General features: G+C 34.3%; 1 protein-coding gene across 22 annotated transcripts in view; it reads right to left on the minus strand.

Moving 5' to 3' along the window:
* Nucleotides 1-21,520, minus strand: part of LOC106061028 (dynein axonemal heavy chain 6-like) — a 108,271-nt gene that overhangs the window by 80,377 nt on the left and 6,374 nt on the right. For 17 of the 22 annotated variants that reach the window (XR_008773645.1, XM_056004080.1, XM_056004079.1 and 14 more), the window contains 16 exons: nucleotides 21,236-21,379; nucleotides 13,694-13,903; nucleotides 12,512-12,724; nucleotides 10,881-11,061; nucleotides 10,412-10,508; nucleotides 9,754-9,893; nucleotides 9,586-9,659; nucleotides 8,857-9,003; nucleotides 7,630-7,740; nucleotides 7,383-7,508; nucleotides 6,159-6,314; nucleotides 5,329-5,490; nucleotides 4,558-4,695; nucleotides 1,247-1,400; nucleotides 479-604; nucleotides 132-277 (listed from right to left, as the gene is read on the minus strand). Coding sequence is in view for 21 of the 22 variants with exons in the window: in XM_056004080.1 (XP_055860055.1) it covers nucleotides 132-277; nucleotides 479-604; nucleotides 1,247-1,400; nucleotides 4,558-4,695; nucleotides 5,329-5,490; nucleotides 6,159-6,314; nucleotides 7,383-7,508; nucleotides 7,630-7,740; nucleotides 8,857-9,003; nucleotides 9,586-9,659; nucleotides 9,754-9,893; nucleotides 10,412-10,508; nucleotides 10,881-11,061; nucleotides 12,512-12,724; nucleotides 13,694-13,903; nucleotides 21,236-21,379 (2,325 nt within the window). In the remaining variant the exon portion in view is untranslated. The remainder of the gene's footprint in view (nucleotides 1-131; nucleotides 278-478; nucleotides 605-1,246; nucleotides 1,401-4,557; nucleotides 4,696-5,328; nucleotides 5,491-6,158; nucleotides 6,315-7,382; nucleotides 7,509-7,629; nucleotides 7,741-8,856; nucleotides 9,004-9,585; nucleotides 9,660-9,753; nucleotides 9,894-10,411; nucleotides 10,509-10,880; nucleotides 11,062-12,511; nucleotides 12,725-13,693; nucleotides 13,904-21,235; nucleotides 21,380-21,520) is intronic. The other 5 variants (XM_056004082.1, XM_056004083.1, XM_056004085.1 and 2 more) reach the window with 5 other exon arrangements.

Here is a 21,520-nt window from a genome sequence, read left to right on the forward strand (position 1 = left end):
TTGTTTTGACATTTGTTGGAAGAGTTTATATATATAGCTGTTAGTCTTTTATAACAGTTCAAAGCATAAACAAATAATAGTGATACTTATACTAATAATAATAATAAATGAAAAAGTAAAAACCGAGTTACTTGAAACAGTTTAGCATCATTGAACAAAAACTTTGGAAGATTGCTATCACGAAGCGCTCGAATCAGAACTACATCTTCCGGTTTGTCAGGATTCTGTCTTTTTAAACTGCCAGCCATAACCAGGACAGATTTAACAGCTCGCATACCTAAAACAAAATGTGTACATTATCATAAATTTGCTTTTTACCTAAATGAAACATATAAGCACATTTTATTTGAGTGTGTACATGTCTTTAGCTTTAGGATATAATTATTCATGAGTGTCTACTATTTTTAGGACATTTTATTTATGAGTGTGTACTTTTTTTCTAGGAAATACTTATTGATGAATGTGTCAAGGTTATTACCAAAGTCATAATGATCTTGTTGCGAGAGTTGTTCACTACAAAGTTTGTACATTTGAACCATTTTCTTGGCTAATGTTCTGGAGGACTCAAATCCTTCAGAGTACAAGATAACTTCAGCAATCAGACCTAAAAGAAAAGAAGCAATAAAATATGGCCAGATTTTTCAACTGGAAATAATTTATCTAGAAGGAGTCACTTTGTACCGGAGTGACAATAAACTACATATAAACTTCATCTGTAAGTTTATTATATATCATTTTTATCAACACTGATGGCCTTAATGGAAAAAGCTTCATTGGTCTTACAGCAGAAAATGTATCAATACTGAAATGAGATGAAAAGAATTAGCCCAAGTTCCCATCATCTGAATAGAGAGACAATATAGCATATCTAGCATAAGATCCAAGCCATCTCAAATGACAGAGGCTGAGAAAGAAATTGCATGTGATACCAGAGATAAAAGTAATAAAACATTCAAAAGGATCACTCAACTTTAAACTGGTTCATAGGTTTAGGTTCTATTTTTGTTATCTTATAAATTAAATACATAAATAAATCTCCGTAGGAGTCAAACTTTGGCCCGAACCATGCAAAGTACAAGACAAAGGCCTGTTCTGCACAATGAACAGTTTGTTCAGGCCTCCATGACATCACATGTACTTGCAGATATGGGCCTTTTGGGATTTTTCTAAACACTTAGCCATTGTTATACTTGTAGCTTTTGAATACTACTAAGGAAAAGACCTTCTAGATGTTTCATCATCTTACCATAATCTGGTACCATCATTGATATAGGTCTAAACAAAGCCTGTAAATTATCAGGTAATTCTGTCCGTCCAGCGTAACCAGGATTCATAGTGATGAAGGCTGCACATGTATGAACCAGTTTGATCTCACGCCCTTCAAACATGAACCTATTGAGCTATAGAGGGAGACAACATAGAAAACTTTGTTCTTACCAGTCTAGTAATCTAAAGAGAGAGACAATTTTTTTTGTATTGTTTTTAACACCAATCAGGTAAACCAATTTCATTACCAAATCTCCTTGACCATAACCTACATGGAAACATACATGCACTACATGCAATTACCAAGCTTCTATCTAGGGATTTTAAAAGTTAGAATAAACGCACCCACCTCTCAAACCATCACTAAAACAGAGGTAATGATAATGAATAGTCAAAAGTAAATAGGAAATAATGATTAAGACAATCTCAGGACTATATTAATATACGGTGTGGTGTCAAAAAAAAAAATATATGAAAGTTTTAAATTGCAACATGAGAAAATACAAGAAACTGCTTGACACACATAGAATTTGGAAAAATAAGTAAAACAAATTCACTGACCAAGATGAAATAATGGTGTGTGCTTATGATGATATATTGGTGTGTTATTCTAATGAAATATTGGTGTGTTATTTTGATGAAATATTGGTGTGTTATTCTAATGAAATATTGGTGTGTTATTCTGATGAAATATTGGTGTGTTATTCTGATGAAATATTGGTGTGTTATTCTGATGAAATATTGGTGTGTTATTCTGATGAAATATTGGTGTGTTATTTTGATAAAATATTAGTGTGTTATTCTGATGAAATATTAGTGTGTTATTCTGATGAAATATTGGTGTGTTATTCTGATGAAATATTAGTGTGTTATTCTGATGAAATATTGGTGTGTTCATTTGATGAAATATTGGTAAGTTATTCTGATGAAATATTGGTGTGTTATTTTGATAAAATATTGGTGTGTTATTTTGATAAAATATTGGTGTGTTATTCTGATGAAATATTAGTGTGTTATTCTGATGAAATATTAGTGTGTTATTCTGATGAAATATTAGTGTGTTATTCTGATGAAATATTGGTAAGTTATTCTGATGAAATATTGGTGTGTTATTCTGATGAAATATTGGTGTGTTATTCTGATGAAATATTGGTAAGTTATTCTGATGAAATATTGGTGTGTTATTCTGATGAAATATTAGTGTGTTATTCTAATGAAATATTGGTGTGTTATTCTGATGAAATATTGGTAAGTTATTCTGATGAAATATTGGTGTGTTATTCTGATGAAATATTGGTAAGTTATTCTGATGAAATATTGGTAAGTTATTCTGATGAAATATTGGTGTGTTATTCTGATGAAATATTGGTAAGTTATTCTGATGAAATATTGGTGTGTTATTCTGATGAAATATTGGTAAGTTATTCTGATGAAATATTGGTGTGTTATTCTGATGAAATATTAGTGTGTTATTCTGATGAAATATTGGTGTGTTATTCTGATGAAATATTGGTGTGTTATTCTGATGAAATATTAGTGTGTTATTCTGATGAAATATTGGTGTGTTATTCTGATGAAATATTAGTGTGTTATTCTGATGAAATATTGGTGTGTTCATTTGATGAAATATTGGTAAGTTATTCTGATGAAATATTGGTGTGTTATTTTGATAAAATATTGGTGTGTTATTTTGATAAAATATTGGTGTGTTATTCTGATGAAATATTAGTGTGTTATTCTGATGAAATATTAGTGTGTTATTCTGATGAAATATTAGTGTGTTATTCTGATAAAATATTGATGTGTTATTCTGATGAAATATTAGTGTGTTATTCTGATGAAATATTGGTAAGTTATTCTGATGAAATATTGGTGTGTTATTCTGATGAAATATTGGTGTGTTATTCTGATGAAATATTGGTAAGTTATTCTGATGAAATATTGGTGTGTTATTCTGATGAAATATTAGTGTGTTATTCTAATGAAATATTGGTGTGTTATTCTGATGAAATATTGGTAAGTTATTCTGATGAAATATTGGTGTGTTATTCTGATGAAATATTGATGTGTTATTCTGATGAAATATTTGTGTGTTATTCTGATGAATTATTGGTGTGTTATTCTGATGAATTATTGGTGTGTTATTCTGATGAAATATTGGTGTGTTATTCTGATGAAATATTGGTGTGTTATTCTGATGAAATATTAGTGTGTTATTCTGATGAAATATTAGTGTGTTATTTTGATGAAATATTGGTGTGTTATTTTGATGAAATAGTGTGTTATTCTGATGAAATATTGGTGTGTTATTCTGATAAACTCTTTTAAAGGTTCATTTTGTTTCGCTTTTTAAACCAGAGTGGTTTATTTATATTTACCTAGACACTTGTATCTACTTGATTATAATAGGGAAAGTTTGCAGTAGTATTTTGTTATAAAAATTCCAATCCCATTATTCAAAATCTACAACTTAGAGAAGTCTATAGACTTGTGAGGGGCAGAATAAGTTGAATAAGATTATAGGAATGAGGCACATTTTCTCACACTGACCTTTGTATTTTATAATGAAGGACTTATTGGAGTTTATATGGTGCCTTGTACAACTGAAGTTATTTATTTCTTAGTCTGCAACACTTTTCATAAATAATAATACCAAAAAAACTAAGAGAACAATGTTTTAGTCTGATTAATTACATTGATTAACTCCCTTTCCATATAATATTTAAAAAAAAAACACTTTTCTTTTAGTAGGCAATAATGGAGATTAATAAAGGACTAGACTGAAACACAAGAGGCAAGCATGTAGGCCTTGAGTTTCATGTTAAAAAAAACAAATAAACATGTAGTCCTTGAGTTTTACGTCAAAAACAAACAACAAAAAAACATTTAGGTCTTGAGTTTCACGCCGAAATGTAATCTAATAAAGGTAAACTTTCATCTGGGTTATTAGACCTAATAAAAACACAAGAAATCTTCATTCAGAAAGCTAGAACCTAAATATTTACTTTCATGCACAATATTCAATATGAAAATATTATTTTCTCATTAGATTCTTTTGCTAATAATTTTTTTTGTCTTTATTACAGCTTATTCTATATTATGATAACCAGATCTAAGTAATTACATTTTGATAAAAGTCACTTTATCTTGATTAGCTATTATTTTATTTATTTTCGGGCTACACTTTATAATTGACACTTTCCTTGGTGGTAAGACATGCTTCATATTTGCTGCTTTAGCTTCATGCCTATGTTACTTTTGAATCCTGCCTTAGCTACTTTTGAATCCTACCTTAGCTACTTTGGCATTTCTGATAGTAATAAGTTGTTGAGCAATAACAGATAAAACTTCAATATTGATTCGGTTGAACTCATCAAAACAGCACCAGGCCCCTGACTGTGCTAGCCCAGAGAAGAATCCTCCCATCATCTGGAAGAATACAATGGAAATTGAAACTATCATTTATGTTACAACAACATAAAATATAACATCTAATAATTGCTTAATAAAAATGTAATTAACATTAATATAGCTGAAGGAGTCAAACCATAGAATAATTATTATCATCACTGATAGACCTCTGTCCTAAGATGACTATGGCTATCACATAGAGCCTTCCTTGTTGGGGCTATAGAGCCCTATTTTTGATAGGCATTTTCCCATTCATTCTGGTAGTTCCAGTCTTTTCCATTTAGCTTGGTTGGTCAGCTGAGATAATTACAACATCATTGCTGCTACATGGCTGTTCAATGAATGTCTCTCTACCACTTCTCTACACATGGTGAAGTCTAGATCCATGTCCATGTCTTCCCAAGCATTTATATGCTCTTCTATTCATTTGATTTGATGCATTCTGATCAGTCACAACAATATGTAAGCCATTAGCCATGGTGTTTTTCAATGAAAGTAAGCTTCTCTATACCATTTAGCTATGGTTTGTCTGCCCCTTAGCCATGGCGTCTCTTTTAAGTCAATGAATAATTTGAACTAAATATTCAATATTCACTAATTCAAATAAAGTCTTTATAAAAGAAACATAATTATATTTAAGGTCCTAATCACCTTATAATCCAAGCTGTCTGAACAATTAAACACTACACACCATATAGCCAAAGCTTTAGCCAAATCTTTAGTTGTTTCAGTCTTTCCAGTACCAGCTGGACCTGCAGGTGCTCCACCTAGATCAAGTTGTAGGGCTCCCATAAGGCAGAGATAGCATCTGTCCTATTAATGAGCAATGTGGCATGTTTATAAAACTAAAGATAGAGATGGTTGCTGTTGTTATGCATAAACTAGAAAGAAGAAACTTCACCTCCTATGAGGAAGAAAGAGTTTTGTCAATGTCTCTATGAATGAGCTTTCAGTGAACCAAAGGCTTGTAACTATTTGTCAAAAAGTAACATCTGGCATTCCCAACATAATTTTAAGATACTATGAGCTCCCATTTAATAGTCTCAACTAGATTACTAATGCTTACTTATATGTTAATCATAAAATCTTCAGGCTAGTTAAGCAACTGAGAATTTAACAATTTAAAAGTAGTGATCTACACAAAAGTAGTTGCTTTTTTAAAAACTAAAAGCATTTCTATTAAGTTTATTACAAACTAAACAATTTATTAGCACTTTATTCTGTTGTGTTCAGTAAATTTGTTAAACATGTTGGTCCAGTTAATAATCATTGATGAAAAAGATATGTCGGCTTAGTTATTCAATGTCAATTATTCAAATGTTTTATCCTGCCCTTTATTCAAATGTTTTATCCTGCCATTTAATCAAATGTTTTATCCTGCCAATTATTCAATTGTTTATCCTGTCAGTTGATCAAACAAATATGCCCTGTCACTTGGATAAATATAAATAGTCCAACAATACCCATATCAATAAACTTACGGTCAGAGGTGTAATCACTAATCTAGGACAGGCTCCAAGGTACTCATAGCCATAGGTGTAGACAGCAATTGACATGCAGACAACACAGTTGTCCACTTCCATATTCCAATAATATCTGAGTTGTTTTTGCCAGTCAAAACTTAAAAGTTCTGATACCTGTTAACACAAGTTTTGTAGTTTCCTCATTTAACAAACAAATGAAAGAATCCCAAGGAGATTGAAATGGAATAAGACACAGACTGAATTCGCAAAGACTTAGTAGATCAAAAGAAATGCCACACCAAAAAAACTTGGCTAAAGAGATTTTAAAACTGCCAGCAGCTACAACTTACAACTAGACATATTTATAAGATATATCTCCTGTAGGTTGTAAATGTTTCCAATGCACAAGCAATGTTTCTATTCACATACAGAGAGAAAAATATTTTTGTTTTTTTGTTCCTAGCATTATACTGAACCCAGAAAGATTTTTTATTTACATTCAGATGATAATGACATGGACCTAAAAAGACTAAAATGAGTCCTATAGTTACAACATAACCAAAACTATTCTTTCTTTTTAAAAACAATTTTTTGTCCCCAAAACACAGTTTGTAAAAGAGAAAGAATGAAACTGTAACTTGTGATTTTCTTTTCTTTCTTTTTAAATAGAAGATTTTGTATTTATTTAAATGATGTTGTTGTTTTTTACTATTAAGTCTTGAGTGCTGGCAATCAAATCATTAAATAAGAACAATCTGGTATAAACTTTGTCACATGTAAATTATGAGTGAGTCTGGTGTGAATGTACATTTTGGTTTCTTATAGTTATAATGTTTTTTGTTTGGTGTAATGCACAAATTGTAAGACAAATTTCCATACGGATAATAAAGATTATTATTATTATTATTGTAATTAACCACATTTGGGACATTCATGATTTTGTCATTTTTACAATGGATTACCATTTCAAAATTCAATTTGACTGATTAATTTGTAAAGCTTTGATTTATTCACAGGCATACTATTTTTAACAAGATTTTAAAGCTTTTGGTAATCTCAGGGCTGCATGTAAAGCAGCCCATTAATGCACATTTCACCAGTCATCTTTTAAGAATAGTTCTTGGTCTTTGTTGAATGAAGCAATATGCATTTATGAATGATGTCAAACAATGTGATTAAGCCATCAAATGGAATTTAATTATATTAGGAAGATTAAAAAGTTTACTGTCTAAAATGTCTGACCTGTTTTTTCACCATTTCTGAAATTATGTCCCGTGCATGAACATTGATTGTAATAAGAGCGCAGAGTGTAGCTCGTGCCAGTTTAGGAAGTTCTCCTCTCACTGCCCCAGCTAGAAGATTTAACTCCTGTTGATAGATTGATAGAAAATCACTTTGAAATTACTGATACATTTTAAGTGCTGATTTATACTTAATGGTAGAAAAGATAAGTTTTGTGAAATATAAAATCAAATAAAAATTTTTTTACTGTAAAGCTTCTTTGTTCAAAGTCCCTCATTCCCCTGATTACTGTTCGAGAGTCTCTAAGAATAGCTGTGACATCACGGGTCCACATCATTTGACATATAGTTAGAACAACCTAAATACAAATTTGATATTCAATTAAGAGCAATACTAAAAAGGGTTAGCTCTGTCGTATACAAAAGTCTGAGGTCAATATGAAATTAATTATCTTACTTGTCTTTGTTTGTTCTTTTCTTGACAGTCTTATAACTTAGCCCAGTCACCTAATAGCTTGTCCTAATAACTTAGCCCAGTCACCTAATAGCTTGTCCAAATAATGAAACATTTATTCTGCTTTTCTATCATTCGAATTGCTAGTACCTATATTCTTCTACTTGTTTATAATTTCACAAATTAAATTTGTTCTAGCAGTCAATTATCTGTCCCATTAGTTAATTATGAGTCTTTGTACTCTATTATTATTTAATGTACCAACATCTAGTGTCCTATTAATTTATAATCAGCCCTCCTAGTTTATAATTTGTCCTTTACGTCAAAGATTTTTCTGAGAATCAATACTTTTTATTATTGCTTTCATGTTCATTGCATGCTCAATGTACTATCCTCCAATCTCTTTTGTGGACCAGTGGGGAAGGGGGGGGGGGCCATAGAAACAAGTTTCCCTCCTGCTTTTAGGCACTCAGCAAACACAGCTCTGCCCAAGTCCAGATTCAAACTTGAGCCCCCATTGATAGGTGACCAAGCCATGGCTCAGTGGTTTCGGCCTCTCAGCCAAACATCACACCAATTTTGTCCAACTGCTTTTGATTTGTTTTAAACGCATCAGACATTTCTTCCAAAATGAAGATTATTAGTTAAATCCTAAACTTAAACTCCTGCAGCATGGCAGAGGATGACAACTTGCAGGGTTCCAACATGGTACTATCCTGATGACAGAACAACCTTGTCTTTAATGGTAGTGTAACTAACTGTCAAGGTAAAAAAATGCTGAACTTCTCTTGATAAACAAAGCTGTGAAACCTAAAAAATATATTTTTATTTACCAAATATAGCGTAGATTAAAAAAAGCCATTCTATTATATAGACATAATAAATAATTTTTTAAAGAATAGTAATAAAGAATAGTAACAGTACCCATCATTTCTGCAATCAAACTAATTGAATGGAGAAATTCTAATACTTTTCTCAAGCTAACACGAAATAAAATGACATACAAAAGTTATTTACTTACTTGTGAAGCATTAGACATAATCCAAGAAAGAAATGACATTGTCTCATAGTCTTTGATTGACTTTTTGCACAATCGTCGTATGCTGGCAAACATGGCTTCTTCCACTTTTCCAAGCCAATCTTCAACATTACCTCTTGCCTTCAAGCCCTATAAAAAGAATGAATTGTAGGTAAAAAAAAAAAGATTTGATCCATAATGTAGACTATTTCCATAATTTGGGGTAAACATTTCTTCTTTACGTTAGACTCTGCTTTGTTGAGTCATTGACAAAGTTTGATTTTGAAGCCACAACCTCAATTTATTCTCATTGTTATTGTCCCTAATACCAATATTAGTAGGCTTATAGTTACATTTAGTAGAAAGAAAATATAATGTTTAAGGTCACAATCACATTACATTTTACAATGACAAAACAAAACTCTAAATTTTTTGTTAGGTAGTTCTTTACAGAGTAGTTAATAAAATTTGTTTAATGGCAATGTCTTTGATTCTGAAGATTCAGGGTGAACACAGTGGTTCACATGACTATGCAAACCCAATATTGACCTGCATATTTTGCCAAATCTAATGCAGACAAAGCATGGGTTTATTTAAGTTTTCGTTTTGTTTAATGCACCCGTCTTTGATCATGTTTTAGATATAAAGCTAATCAGTTTCCATATTTTAATAAAACGTATAACAAAGCCATTAAATCCTTAAAAAAAAAAAGAGAAAAAAAAAGATACTTACTTTGCCCAATCCAATCTTCTCTCCTTCTGGTGATATCATGCTTAATATGTCATTTGTAAATTGAATCTCTTCCTCTGTAGTTAAAAAATAAATTTAATAAATTACTTGTATTTTTTCAAGCTTTGAGTTAGAAAATAGCAAGACACTATTATGCTACTATAAATATACCAGGTGGAAGTCCTTCAACCACAGCAAACTCTAGCCTGTGTATAGCATCAAAACATTTACGTAAATGTGGTTGCACAGCCAGTGGGTTTCGAGTCTGTGCAAGTATCTCGAGTAGTTCATCATTGGAGAGAAAGTAGAACCTTAGAAGAGACAGAAAATTATGCCGTCTACAAATATTATTTGGACAAAAATACAATCTAATCTCTTCTAAAAAAAAACACTAGCTCACTTTCTTAGCTATTACATCTATAGGTAACTCAAAGCTCTCAAAGTTGTTTTTTTTAATATTCTGCATTTTCTAAATTTTGTTTAAATGAGAAAATCGGACCAAAAAATTATTTAAATTATAAAACAAAGGAAGCATTCTATTTGGGAAAAAAAGATTCAAAATTTAAATTGCTTGTGAATACTCTAAAATAAATCTTAAGCTAAGTAATTTTTTTTTTGAAGAAAATTTCTTGACATAAAGAAGAGACATTTCTTTAAATAAAGATTTTAGTGTACTGTTAGTACCTATGTGTTAACTTAATCATTCATGTTAGCGTTAGGTTATGTTAATTAGAGCATTAACCAAGTCATTGATTCTATTAGTGCATGTAATCTAACCTAAAGCTTAACAATAATTTCTGTAATAGTAATAGCTAAGCTTCAATCTTGCCTTGGAAATGTAACACGCTTTGTTTCCAGGTAGGCTTCAAGACATTTCAGAATTTTATCCAATAATTCATTGTTATATTCAAATGTTTCCCAGAGACCTGTAAAGATGTCATTACTTTTAATGTAGAAATGTTTCATTTAAATATTTGTTACTGTTTTGTTCAAATACTTCCTAAAGTTACTGAAATAGAAAAATAAAATAAAAAATTTATTGACATTTTGACACCTTCAATAGAATCAGACAACAGATTTCTCAAACCCTGTTCCTACATTTTGATACTTGCTCTACAATTTAAATGGTTGCACTACACTCATGAGCTTGAAGATTAAGAGCCATAATCATAATCAGTAATATATATATATATATATATATATATACAATGTAAATATTACCATAGCTTTGATTATATCAATGAAATAAATATTTATTATGTAGGGCTAAGAAGTAAAAAATTGAACTGAAAACAAACCTGGCTGTGTTCCATTACGTATAGCTAGAGGAGTTTTCTTTACTCTCCTCATAATTTCCTTGTAAGATCTGTCAACTTCAACAAACAGTTTGGCCTCCACTGGAAGCTGCCTCTGAATATCAGGGGCACTAAAAATTGATTCTAAATATAGCCATGTCCTCTGACAGTTGATCCATGATTCCTGGAAAATAAATCTATTTCATAATGAGATGGCACAATTAAAGACAGGGGAAAGAAACTGCTATCCATGGAACAAGGATCTAGGATAGTATTATAATGAATTAGGATAAAATGGGGTAGCAAAAAGTTTGATAGAATAAAAGTCAGATAAATGGATTTAAACTGTAATGGAGGTCTGTGGCATTTTACGTCTCGAGAAACGATCTTTTCCATTTGCAACTTCTTGTGTGGTTAAAGAGGCCAATCCTTGATTTTTTCAAAGACATTACTGTCAGAGATGGAGTGACCTCTCCATTGCTGGGGGAAAGCCTGGGCGGTACATTTGCGAGTGCTGGGCTGCCCACACGTCAGCACACGCCTCTCTAACGGAGATAAGAGGTGTTAAAATAGACGAAAAGCAATTGAAAAAAAATAGGACCTTAATATTTTAAAGAAAATAAACAGGATATAAATTGTATGTAAGAAGGTATAAAAATAACAATAACATAGTTGGAAAGCAATTCAAAAAAAAAAAGGACGGGATTGATGAGTTATATCAGTGTTTCCCAACTGTGTTCTACGAGGTCTGAATAGGTGGTCCATGAACTACTGGAATAATTAACTAGTAGGCCTAACTCTAACCTCTCTTAAAAAATAAGCAAAGTGTTCCTCTAAATACTCAGAATGTAAAAGTGTCCATTTATGAAAAAGTTTGGAAAACATTGAGTTAGATTAACGGAAGTGTACACATTGATCTTTCAGATCTTGCAATCTATAGAGCAGATGATATAAAGTTCATCAGTTTCTCTGTTCAGTACTTAATGAGGGTGTCATGTCACCAGCACAACAAACAGCTGTCTTTACATTTCTCAACGAATGAGTTAAGAGTTGGGTGGACTTTGGAGCTTCATACACAAATCAAATTCAAAATCTCAGTCTTCACCAAGATACAGAGTCCCTAGGACAAATTTGTACAAATACTCCTTCTTCCCTAGTGCTATTAGAGCATGGAATGGGTTGCCTGAGCTAGCCAGGAAAACCAGTGACTTGGCAGAATTTAAGTCATTGGTTAATATGCATGACTAAATGCATGACGCGTAGGACGTAATCATCTTCTTTTTTGAAGTAACGTCTGTATTATATAAGATATGATAAGATTTAGAAGCCAAGTGTTTTATCAATCAGTCACATTGGCCTCTGAATATCAACTGGAAAACCAAAAATATACAGAGGCAACAAACATGGTCAGGAAACTTAATAAAATATATATTTAACATTTGATGGAGGAACCCTTGGGAGAAACAACAAAGTGAAAGACTTTCTAAACTTTTAATACTTCATTATGAATAATAATAATAATAATCTTTATTATCCGTAAGGAAATTTGTCTTACAATTTGTGCATTACACCAAACAAAAAACATTATAACTATAAGAAACCAAAGTGTACATTCTAAACTTCTAACTTCTTACCAAAGTCTTGTTAAATAAACTGAGACTAGCCGCCCATTCTTCCACTTTGGTTTTAATGGGACCTACATGTCTTGATGACTGAATGGTCTGGATGTTAATGTTACTATCATCTAACAGTTGTTGAATCTCATCTGTGCTCCCAATTATATAGACATCTTTCTGATCTTTGTAAGGCAGTACAGGGAACTCCACATGCTTCCAGGCATCCACCACCTGAACAAGATATTGAGACATAAGTTTGATATAATTTAAAGTGGAATTTACCAAAACAATGAATTACTAATTGTAAATTTATCTTTGTCAATGTATTATTTTAACTCTTTCTCTCCTAACTAACGATATCAACGTTGATTCCACCAGAATGTGGTAAATAATTACGGAGAGAAAGAGTTAATACCTCTGGTATTATTATAATGTCTGTTGAGTACTAATTAAATATCCTTCTTCACACCACGATTTGTTGTACTACTTGTCGTCGGGTATGTCTACTTACACAACATGTATTAAAATTCACTGATTCAAGTCGACTTAACAGATATACATTTATTAAAATAAAACAACAGTTTATAATATACTGGCAATTTCAGCCATCAAGAAATCACATGTAATACTTCACATAAACTGATAATGTAGTCCAACAGAATTCCTCAAATACATATATCATCTATCTTCTTCTATGTCCATGGCGTCTACCGATTTCTGACCATGTGGTCAACTCTCAGAACGAGACTTATTACCCACCATTCAACTGTGGACCCTTGTTTCCCACGTGAAAAATAATAAACGCTATAAATCATTGTATTCTGTGATCCCTGACTAGTGCATGTCACGATAGCTATAAAACAATAATGTGACACTAATCAATACCATAGTCACTAACTTTAACATAGAGTGTGCTTGTTAAAGTAAGTTCTCCAAAGGTGTATATGAGGCCACCAAAGTTGGTTTTTAAAAAAAGTCAATAAGGGTGGTTAAAATAATGTTGTCAAAGGTGCTTTAAAAATAGTATCATGATGCATTCATTAGCCTACTATAAGAATTATGAAGTAGCCAACAATCATGATTAGAATTTGGACTAAATGTAAAACACTTAAAAATCTAAGATAATTTTCATCTTAATAATGAATTGTCTAAAAAAAAATGCACAAAAATGGTAGATCTATAATACCAGTGTTAAATTACTTTTTTTAGAATGGCTTCCAGAGCTGCCTGTGAGGACGCCATGCCAGCTATCTCCATCATTTCTTCAGACTTGTCAAATGCATCAATCTCAATCAACAGGCCAAGTGTTAGAGGCTCATCTTTGATAAATTTATAATTCAATGCTTCCTGGATCAAGTCCCAGTGCCTTTTTTTAAGATGTGGGTTTCTCATGTCAGTTATTACCTGAAGCTGTGAGTACATGCAATAACAAAAGTTTTTGATCGACCATTTGTCAAGAGTAAAAATAAAATGAATTCAAGAATTGTACAATTTAACAACAGTCTATTTAACACACCACTTTTATAATGAGAAGAATAAAAAACTTTTGATTTTAATTGTGCTGTTCAAATTTTGGAAGTCTTATCGAAAAGAAATTTGTATTTAAATTTCATTGAACTTTATTGTTTTGTAGCTTGTAGCTTACACTAGCCTGCGATCACTCTCTGATTCTATATATATGTTCTATCAACTTTAGCCCTTTCTTAATATTAAACTATTCACATTTAGTCAACTGTTATACTTTATATTTTCAATGTTTAATTTTAATAGACCAATTAAATAGCTCAAACATGTGTGAAATTTATAAAACTGCTTGAATGTGTCCTACAACTTCCTAAATGTAGGTCTACATGACTAGATTGACACATGGGTATTGGTCTACATGACTAGATTGACACATGGGTATTGGTCTACATGACTAGATTGACACATGGGTATATATCTACATGACTAGATTGACACATGGGCATTGGTCTACATGACTAGATTGACACATGGGTATTGGTCTACATGACTAGATTGACACATGGGCATTGGTCTACATGACTAGATTGACACATGGGTATTGGTCTACATGACTAGATTGACACATAGGTATATATCTACATGACTAGATTGACACATGGGCATAGGTCTACATGATTAGATTGACACATGGGCATAGGTCTACATCAGTGATTCCCAAAGTGGTCTATATAGACCCCCAGGGGTCTACGAAGACTTCCAGGGGGTCTACGAAAGTGAAAAAATAAATTGGGGGTCTATGAGAGGTCCACGGGGGTCTACGATAATAGATTTCATTTAAAGCAGATCATTTTAATTTTTACATTCATTTAATGTAATTATTTTATACAGTAATATATGATTTTTATCTTGGTAAATCATTTAAATATATATCCTGCTAATCAAACCAAAGAATTGTCTCAATACTTATTTAAAAATTTTAATTTTGTCTACATGTAACAAATGTTTAACAAAAAGAAATGTACACTGTCCAGCGTTGATTATTTAAAACTGGGATTCATTCCTTCCATGTCAAACAAGCGGTTGCCTAAGTGACTTTTTTAAAATAATGATACGAAACCAATTGCTAGAGGATCATCTGAGACAATGTCACCCTGACAAAATAGATAAAGATTTAAAAATTTTCTAGCACTCAAAGATAAAGTTAAGAATAGACCCACACAATCTCACTTCAACATCATATATATAGAGAGAAGATGTTGGTTTGTGAGCGTCTTACAATATCTCTTTACTTATAGCAAAATACGGAAACATAGGTAAAACATTGATTTTACCAGCCGTTGTAGTTGTGAAAACTGTTTTACACACACCTACATCTGATATTATTAAAAGAATTTCTTTAATCAAAAATACAGTTCAAGAGGGCACATCGGTGGCATGAGTTATCAAATTAAAAGCTTCTTATGTGATTCTTTGCAAAGGAAATATATACAGTTTGGGATCAGTTTGGGACCAGTGGCGTCACAGGCTCTGATGGGGTGTAGCGCTGTGTGCTGTAAACTGCCTAGGGGTCGCCAGCTCCTTATTTTTCCTCAGGGTTGACCCACGATAGCTTTCCCATGTTTGGGAATAGTTGCAAGGCAGCAGATTTTTAAATTCAGTTTTCCTTCTGCTATGTGGCTAATGAGCTCTTCCTGCTCAAAGCCTACTGGCTAAGGCGCCAGTTACTCGCCTTCGCCCCTTCTCCTTTAGTGAAAACAGTTCGGCGGACACGTGAAAGATACACGAGAAATTCTTTGCGAAAACTTTTACAATGATACTTAAAACAAATTAATTAATTATATTTATTGTTTGAATGTCTTCTTCATAGAATGTATGAAACATGACATCCATAGGAACAGATGATAAGCCTGGGTAAAAAAACATTTCCAGTGTGTTTGATGATTCCAGCAATACATATTGTTACGTATTTCTGAATCTTCTGGCTAGAAGTATTAGTAGGCACACAAATAAAAACACAGCAAAGAACTTGACGACTAAACTTTCAGTTTCATATAACTTTAATGACTATTAACTCTAACAATTCGTTACTGTAACATGTAGCGTAGAAGACTGTACAATATCTGTCAGTTTACAGTTAGCTATACTTCGTTGCAATTCATCTCTTCACTTCGTTGCAATTCATCTCTTCTCAACTTGCATCGAGCCGTATTCCACAGAACAGACCAACGACACACTTCCCAGTGTCGCTCCAGGTCTCCTAAAGCTGAACCAAGTCGTAACAGACCAACGACACACTTCCCAGTGTCGCTCCAGGTCTCCCAAAGCTGAACCAAGTCGTACTCTAGTCTACCACATCAGAGCCACACACGTCTTACATCGACTGTATCGACTGTAACGGCTCAAGTCCACTGTAGTTCGCTGTATAGACTTTAACGACAGTAGTCCACTCCAGTTAACTCTACCCTAGTTAACTTGCATCGAGTCGTACACATTTCTCTTCCACAGAGCCGCACACGTCTTACATAGTCTGTATCGACTGTAACGGCTCACTCACGACTCCATACGACTGACTTTCACATTAACTCTCTGGCTTATAAAGAGTCCCTAATCGCTTGTCCAAAGTTGCACAAACACTCCTAGTATCCTCTGGAATAACATGTCAGGAAACATCACATCCTGTCTTTATTTATACATGTAGATTCCAGAAAACACTCGCTGCAGTGTCATCAAGTCGGGGTCACACGTAGTGACCTTTATCTGTCACTGTTCATTAGTAACTGTCCCCCTACTTAGATCTGTTCGTCCCCTGGAACAACACGTGTGGACACGTCACATCCTGTCTTTGTTTGTACATGTAGATTCCAGGGAACACTAGCTGCTGTGTCATCTCGCCGGGGTCATACGTTGACCTCTACCTATCACTGTTCATTTGTAACACTGCCCCCTTCTTAGATCTGTTCGTCCCGAACAGATTCTACTTCATCACGATACTGATGAAATCGATCGACGATCAAGTAGGAAGCTTTGGTGGTTGCCCCCTTCTCAGAGATGTTCTTTCAATCTGGCCGTTGTCCATCTTCTTTCCATAGAAGAATGGGAGCCAAATCCTCATTTTTCAGCAGGTCCTCACAAATGTTTTCATCAATCTTGGTATGGAAACATCGACCTTCAGATGACGACATTGGGCAGCATTCTAAAGAGTTCGTGCTTCACTCGCTGAGTTTTACATTTTCAAGTATCTTTTTACAGAGCTTCTTCAGAGATGACCAAGTTCATCACAGTACAGCAATATTCACATGCTCTTCTTTTAAACAACAGCAACTGACTTGGGTTTGTACGATGTTGGGTTGATCTTCTTGTACAGTTATGTCACAGATGGTTAATCACTACAGTTCTGACATCTTAAACTACTTCTTTTCTGTCCTTCTTGCTTCTGACTTAATTAGCGTTCTTCTAAAACCTCTGTTATACTTCATCAACCTATTCTCACGAGGAATGTTCTTAGATTATTCATTAGTGGCTTCACACTTTCAACTGATTCGTAAGGCTTTCTTCTTTGGTCTGATGGTTCCGGACAGAATCTTTCTAAAAACATGGGCTGTGGAGTTTCATCAGTGCAGGTGGGGGTCTATCAGTGGGAGAAGTGGTGGGCTTGTTTTCTAACAACATGGGCTATGGAGTTTCATAAATGCAGGTGGGGGTCTATCAGTGGGAGAAGGGGTGGGTTTGTATCTTGATCTTGTTGGAGCCATCCACGTTGCACTCTGCATATGTCGCTTTCTCCGCCTCCTCAATTTGATATTTCTTTGGTTGCGTTGATGTCGTTGTCTTGCTTTCCTGTCAATCAATGCTGATGGCAGCGACTTAGCACATAGGAAGGCATTGTATTTCATAGCTGTAGTCATCAAGACTGTTGATCTAACAAGTTGCTTCAGCATTATTCTTCGATGGGTGCTTTGCGAATGAGCTGCAAGTCCACTTGAAGGCAAGTTGCCAAACACGTCAGCACCTTTATCCGAGTCTGGATGACTCGACTGTGGGGCAGGTTGATAACATTCAACGTGCAAAGGTCCATCAACTTCAGCATCAGTTTCTATTGTAATTCCTTGACTATCACCAGGGCTTCTCGCGCCTACCTTGATAGCTGTACAAGCTTCTGTTAAGTCTAGAGCTTGTTGGTGTATTTCTTGGCATTCACAGTCTTCTTGCATAGCTACGTATGTACAGTTCTTGTCAAACGCATGAGTGCAGTAATCAAGCTTCGAGTTCCTCTCGTAGACACTGGCAGATAGACAGAAGTCTTTAAGGCCCACAGCAACAGGCTTGGACTCAGACCCAACGTTGCCTTGATCTGTTTGGCTGGTTGAGGTACTCATATCAGGTATATCTGTAGCTAAAGCTTCGGTCAAACTATAGGTCTCTTCTATTGTTTCTTCAGCGGTCTCATTCTGATTTTCGTTGAAATAGTAACAGCTATCGTCTCTTTTCATTTCTTGTGGGCCACATTCGTTTGGTTTGCTATCACAGTCACAGACAGCACAACCATCACCAGCATCTCTATCGTAATTGTCTGTATCGCCACATCGTTGGTTGGACAATTGTTTGCTGTTCATCAATGGTGTAGCTCTTTCATCTGTCGACTCAATCTGGCCCTGCTGGGTGTTCAGCAGCTCGTTCATCGTGATTATCGTTTGATCTTTTATCGTATCTGTTTGTTCTTCTGTCTTGTTGGACTTGGTAACTATTTGTTCATTCTCATTCATGGCTTTGATCAAATGGTTAAATGAAGAAAATCGAGTGTTGATTTCTGATTCTATCTCCCTAATGCTCTCATTCACCGAGCTCATTTTGTATTGCAAAGTTCTCAGGAGCTCCATCGTATTAGGTTTGATTTCAAATTGGCAAGTGTTCGGATTCTCATCTTCCTCCAACAGGGCTTGTCTTAGACGTGCTATTAGCGTTTCCTTATTTCCGTTAAGATGTAGACCTCTTTCTCGAAGCTCTTGTCTAAGTTCTTTCATGTCAAGTTCATTAAGAAGTTTGGTGGAATACATTCTAGCCAGAAAGATCCCACTTCTGACACCAATTGTTACGTATTTCTGAATCTTCTGGCTAGAAGTATTAGTAGGCACACAAATAAAAACACAGCAAAGAACTTGACGACTAAACTTTCAGTTTCATATAACTTTAATGACTATTAACTCTAACAATTCGTTACTGTAACATGTAGCGTAGAAGACTGTACAATATCTGTCAGTTTACAGTTAGCTATACTTCGTTGCAATTCATCTCTTCACTTCGTTGCAATTCATCTCTTCTTAACTTTCCTCGAGCCGTATTCCACAGAACAGACCAACGACACACTTCCCAGTGTCGCTCCAGGTCTCCTAAAGCTGAACCAAGTCGTAACAGACCAACGACACACTTCCCAGTGTCGCTCCAGGTCTCCCAAAGCTGAACCAAGTCGTACTCTAGTCTACCACATCAGAGCCGCACACGTCTTACATCGACTGTATCGACTGTAACGGCTCAAGTCCACTGTAGTTCGCTGTATAGACTTTAACGACAGTAGTCCACTCCAGTTAACTCTACCCTAGTTAACTTGCATCGAGTCGTACACATTTCTCTTCCACAGAGCCGCACACGTCTTACATAGTCTGTATCGACAGTAACGGCTCACTCACGACTCCATACGACTGACTTTCACATTAACTCTCTGGCTTATAAAGAGTCCCTAATCGCTTGTCCAAAGTTGCACAAACACTCCTAGTATCCTCTGGAATAACATGTCAGGAAACATCACATCCTGTCTTTATTTATACATGTAGATTCCAGAAAACACTCGCTGCAGTGTCATCAAGTCGGGGTCACACGTAGTGACCTTTATCTGTCACTGTTCATTAGTAACTGTCCCCCTACTTAGATCTGTTCGTCCCCTGGAACAACACGTGTGGACACGTCACATCCTGTCTTTGTTTGTACATGTAGATTCCAGGGAACACTAGCTGCTGTGTCATCTCGCCGGGGTCATACGTTGACCTCTACCTATCACTGTTCATTTGTAACAATATTTAATTGGTTAAATATGAATTTTATCAATAAAAATGAGTTATTATTTAATACTTTATATGTATTTTTCAATTGCATTTTCACTCTTCAACTCACTAAAATTAGAAATTAGTTTTAAAATAAATTGGAAAAAAAAAAAGCTATATAAGTTAAGCAGGGGGTCTACCGAAAAGCAGAAAACATGGCAAGGGGTCTACGAGACAAAAAAGTTTGGGAACCACTGGTCTACATGATTAGATTGACACATGGGTACAGGTCTACATGACTAGATTGACACATGGGTATTGGTCTACATGACTAGATTGACACATGGGTATTGGTCTACATGACTAGGTTGACACATAGGTATGTCTACATGACTAGATTGACACATGGGTATTGGTCTACATGACTAGGTTGACACATAGGTATGTCTACATGACTAGATTGACACATGGGTATTGGTCTACATGACTAGATTGACACATGGGCATAGGTCTACATGATTAGATTGACACATGGGTATGTCTACATGACTAGATTGACACATGGGTATTGGTCTACATGACTAGATTGACACATGGGTATTGGTCTACATGACTAGATTGACACATGGGTATGGGTAGAATGTAATTATTTAATTATGTCTGCAATAGATATTAAGACGCTTCCTCCTGCACCTCTCTTTTCACGAATTGTATAAGTATTCTGAACTATTTATGAACTTCATATGGCATTACTGAAATTTTTTTCTAATAGAAGAATGCCCACCAGATATGGCAGGCAAAAAGGAAAATCAAATACCAAGGGGAGATCAAAACCAGCATCAACCTTAAACAAGGGATGAGTAGATTAGTCATGTAATACTTTCCATTGTCTGGAGAAAGCCTCAAAAAATAATTGGTTTTGGGAGAAGAGATGGGTGCCACCAAGGCCTACCAAACCCAATAAAATGCCATGACAATGAAACCATTGAAAATCTCAAGCTGCCAACAATAACCTTACTTCGTACTGAAATGCTACTGAGACACACTCTAAAACAATTTATATTGTGGGAACAACAAAGGAAACATCCAAACGTATACCCGAAACCTAGTGTAACAGAGCTAAAAACTTCACATCTAAATGTATCATGACAACAAAATTTTATGTGTTAATTAAAAAATCTAAATGAAGCAAACCTAATTGAGGAATTACGCCTCTAATAAACAGAAAACAAACACCTACTCTCTGTTTCATAACTTCAACTTTCTTCTTCAACATGCTGACCACATCATTGGGTGGTAGACCTTTCTCTAGCATTTGAACCGTCTTCAGGTATTTCATAGTGGTGGAGGTCACCTCCTCTGGTTCCAAGTTCATGAATGGAACCTGGTAGCACACACAACCAAAGGAATAATTAATACACAATTCTTAAAGTGTTTTATTGCAAATATATATATATATTTTTTTTTAATTAATCTTGTTTTTTTTTTGTTTAAAATCTTATAAACTACAGCAATACTTGCAATA

This window comes from Biomphalaria glabrata, chromosome 11 (genome assembly GCF_947242115.1).
Source record: "Biomphalaria glabrata chromosome 11, xgBioGlab47.1, whole genome shotgun sequence".
Taxonomy (NCBI): Eukaryota; Metazoa; Mollusca; class Gastropoda; family Planorbidae; genus Biomphalaria; species Biomphalaria glabrata.